Below are 2,606 nucleotides of genomic sequence, written 5' to 3'. Positions count from 1 at the left end.
GGCAAGGGGCCGCAGCCACGATGCTGTGGCATCGCGACCTTCACCTTGGCATTGCTGCACGAATCGCCCGGATCAGCCTATGAGAGCGGCTGCCGGCCGCCCCCCGGCAACGTTCTCACACGCACCGTCCCTCCAGCAAAGCCGGGCAGCAACGCTGATCGCTGGCGATGATTGGGACAAGTCGACGATAACCTGTGGCTGCGGGAGCCGTCGCAGCAATCACATTGCGCTGGCTGACTCGGGCCTGTTCGCAACCGCGTCATCTTTCGCACACGGCTTCCAGGGCCTGCTTTCTCCTCCTTTTCCTCTTCTTCGCTGGCTGCTTCGTCCTCTTCTAGTCTGCATTTCACACATCTGCGTCCTCGCTCGTTTGCATGATTCTGTCGTTCTCTCATGTCCTGAGCCAGTCGCTCCGGGCTGACATTCGCTTGAGCCGCCAACAGTCAATCGTTTGAATTTTGATTAATCGGGACTCGCCAAGCCTGCGATCTCGTTCTTATCTCTACCCCATCGGATCCGCTCCGCTCACTTGATTCTCGTATCGCGCCGCCATCATGAAATTCCCAACGTCTATCGCGGTGGTCCTCGCCGGTCTGGCAGGATGCTCCCAGGCCGCGACGCCCGATGAGTGGGCGCAGCGGTCCATCTACCAGGTCATCACCGACCGGTTTGCACGGTCGACAGATCAGAATGCTCCCTGCAACATCACCAAATACTGCGGTGGTAACTGGGCAGGTTTGGTGGACCAGCTTGACTACATCCAGGACATGGGCTTTACCGCCGTCCAGATCTCGCCCATAAACGAAAATCTGCCTCAGGATACCATCTACGGCGAGGCCTATCACGGATACTGGCCGCAGAATTTCTACGAGTTGAATCCGCACTTTGGGTCGCCGGATGATCTCAAGAACCTCGCTTCGGAACTGCACAAGCGCGGCATGTACCTCTTGGTGGACGTTGTCGCAAACGAGATGGCCTACGATATTGGCAACGCCAACATGAGCTCGACAATTCCGATTGACTACTCGGTGTTTGTACCCTTCAACAGCTCGAAGGACTTCACTCCGTACTGCCCGATCATTGACTGGAACAACCAGACCGAGTTCCAAAACTGCTGGCTGGGTTACGAGGGCGTGGCCACACCGCGGCTGAAGACCACGGACCCCAACATCGCCAACACACTCAACCAGTGGATCAAGGATCTGGTCGGCACCTACAACATCGACGGCATCCGTGTGGACGGCGCCAAGCAGATCGAGTATAGCTTCTTCCAGCCCTTCCTCAAGAGCGCGGGTGTCTATGCCATGGCCGAAGTGGACGACGGCGACGCACAGTTCACCTGCAATTACCAGAATTTGACGGAAGGACTGGAGAACTACCCGCTCTACTACACCATCAAAGAGGCATTCACGGCCGGAAAGATGGCCGATCTCGTGTCGATGGTGGGTTCGATGCGACAGGCCTGTCCGAAGACGCAGTACTTGGCGACCTTTATTGAAAACCAAGACAACCCGCGGTTTGCCTCGTTTACGGAGGACCTGGCGGTCAGTCCCCCTTCTCTTGCCCTGATTTCGTGAAACTGACTTGTTTTTTTTTTCCAGCTGGCTAAGAACGCACTGGCCTTCACCATCTTGGCCGATGGAATCCCCAAAGTCTACTACGGTCAAGAGCAGCACCTGACTGGCAACTACTCGCCGTACAACCGCCAGGCGTTGTGGCCGACCAACTACAACAAGTCGGCGCCTCTATACACTCTGACGGCGTCGCTGAACAAGCTGCGGAATCACGCCATCTCGGTCGACAGCAACTACGTCACCAACTTGAGCCAGATCCTCTACACGGACGGGTCGACGTACGCGACGCGCAAAGGCCCGAACGGCGTGCAGATCGTCGCGGTGTTGTCGAACCAGGGTAGCAATGGCGGAGCATACCAGCTGAGTGTGCCTGGTGCGGCCGACCCGGGCACGAACCTGACCGAGGTGACGGAGTGCAAGACGACCGTCGTGGCCGGGGAGAACGGCACCATCGTCGTCCCGATGGACAAGGGCCAGCCGCGCGTCTTCTTCCCGACCTTCAACCTGAACGGATCCGGCCTGTGCGGGCAGCCGTTGTCCAAGTCGAGCAACCCGTCTGCCACTGGTACTGCGGCATCGGCCACAGCCACCAGCTCAAAGAGCATGGCCGAGCGTCTCCAGACCCCGATTTGGCTAACCCTGGGCGCACTCGCCATGTCTGCCGTGTTTGTGTTGTAAATGATGGTCCCAGCCATGGGGTGCCATTTCCACGTTTCCGTCGTGAAGAGGAAATGGCAGCTGGATATATATATATATAGATGTGTGAGATCCGCTACTTGTTCCTTCTCGGACAAAGTTACCGCTACCTAGGTAGTTGCTGTACTGATATTGTAATCAAGAAAAGTTCCTACTTTGTATTTTCGTATCTCCCCGCTTTACTATTTGAATCGCATTCTTTTGGTGACATGCGCTGGAATTTGTCAATCGTACTGGAACGCCCTGATGCGCAAGTACGGGCCTCTGTAATTATGGACTCAGTGACTTTTGCATTGCCGACTTCACGCCGGAAACCTTTTATGGGATCCGCAGTGT

At 56.4% G+C, this 2,606-nt stretch overlaps 1 protein-coding gene across 1 annotated transcript; it reads left to right on the top strand.

Annotated features, from left to right (window-relative positions):
- Positions 1 to 554: 554 nt before the first annotated feature.
- T310_9951 (alpha-amylase) lies at positions 555 to 2,252 on the top strand (the record flags this gene model as incomplete). The annotated part of the gene is made up of 2 exons (XM_013467613.1): positions 555 to 1,544; positions 1,602 to 2,252. 2 exons carry the CDS (start codon positions 555 to 557, stop codon positions 2,250 to 2,252), a joined length of 1,641 nt encoding a protein of 546 aa, XP_013323067.1.
- Positions 2,253 to 2,606: the final 354 nt, after the last annotated feature.

This window comes from Rasamsonia emersonii (genome assembly GCF_000968595.1).
Source record: "Rasamsonia emersonii CBS 393.64 chromosome Unknown ctg1118621762282, whole genome shotgun sequence".
NCBI classification, from domain to species: Eukaryota; Fungi; Ascomycota; class Eurotiomycetes; order Eurotiales; family Trichocomaceae; genus Rasamsonia; species Rasamsonia emersonii.
The sequence above is the reverse complement of the archived record's forward strand: the minus strand, read 5'-3'. Positions and strand labels throughout refer to the sequence as shown.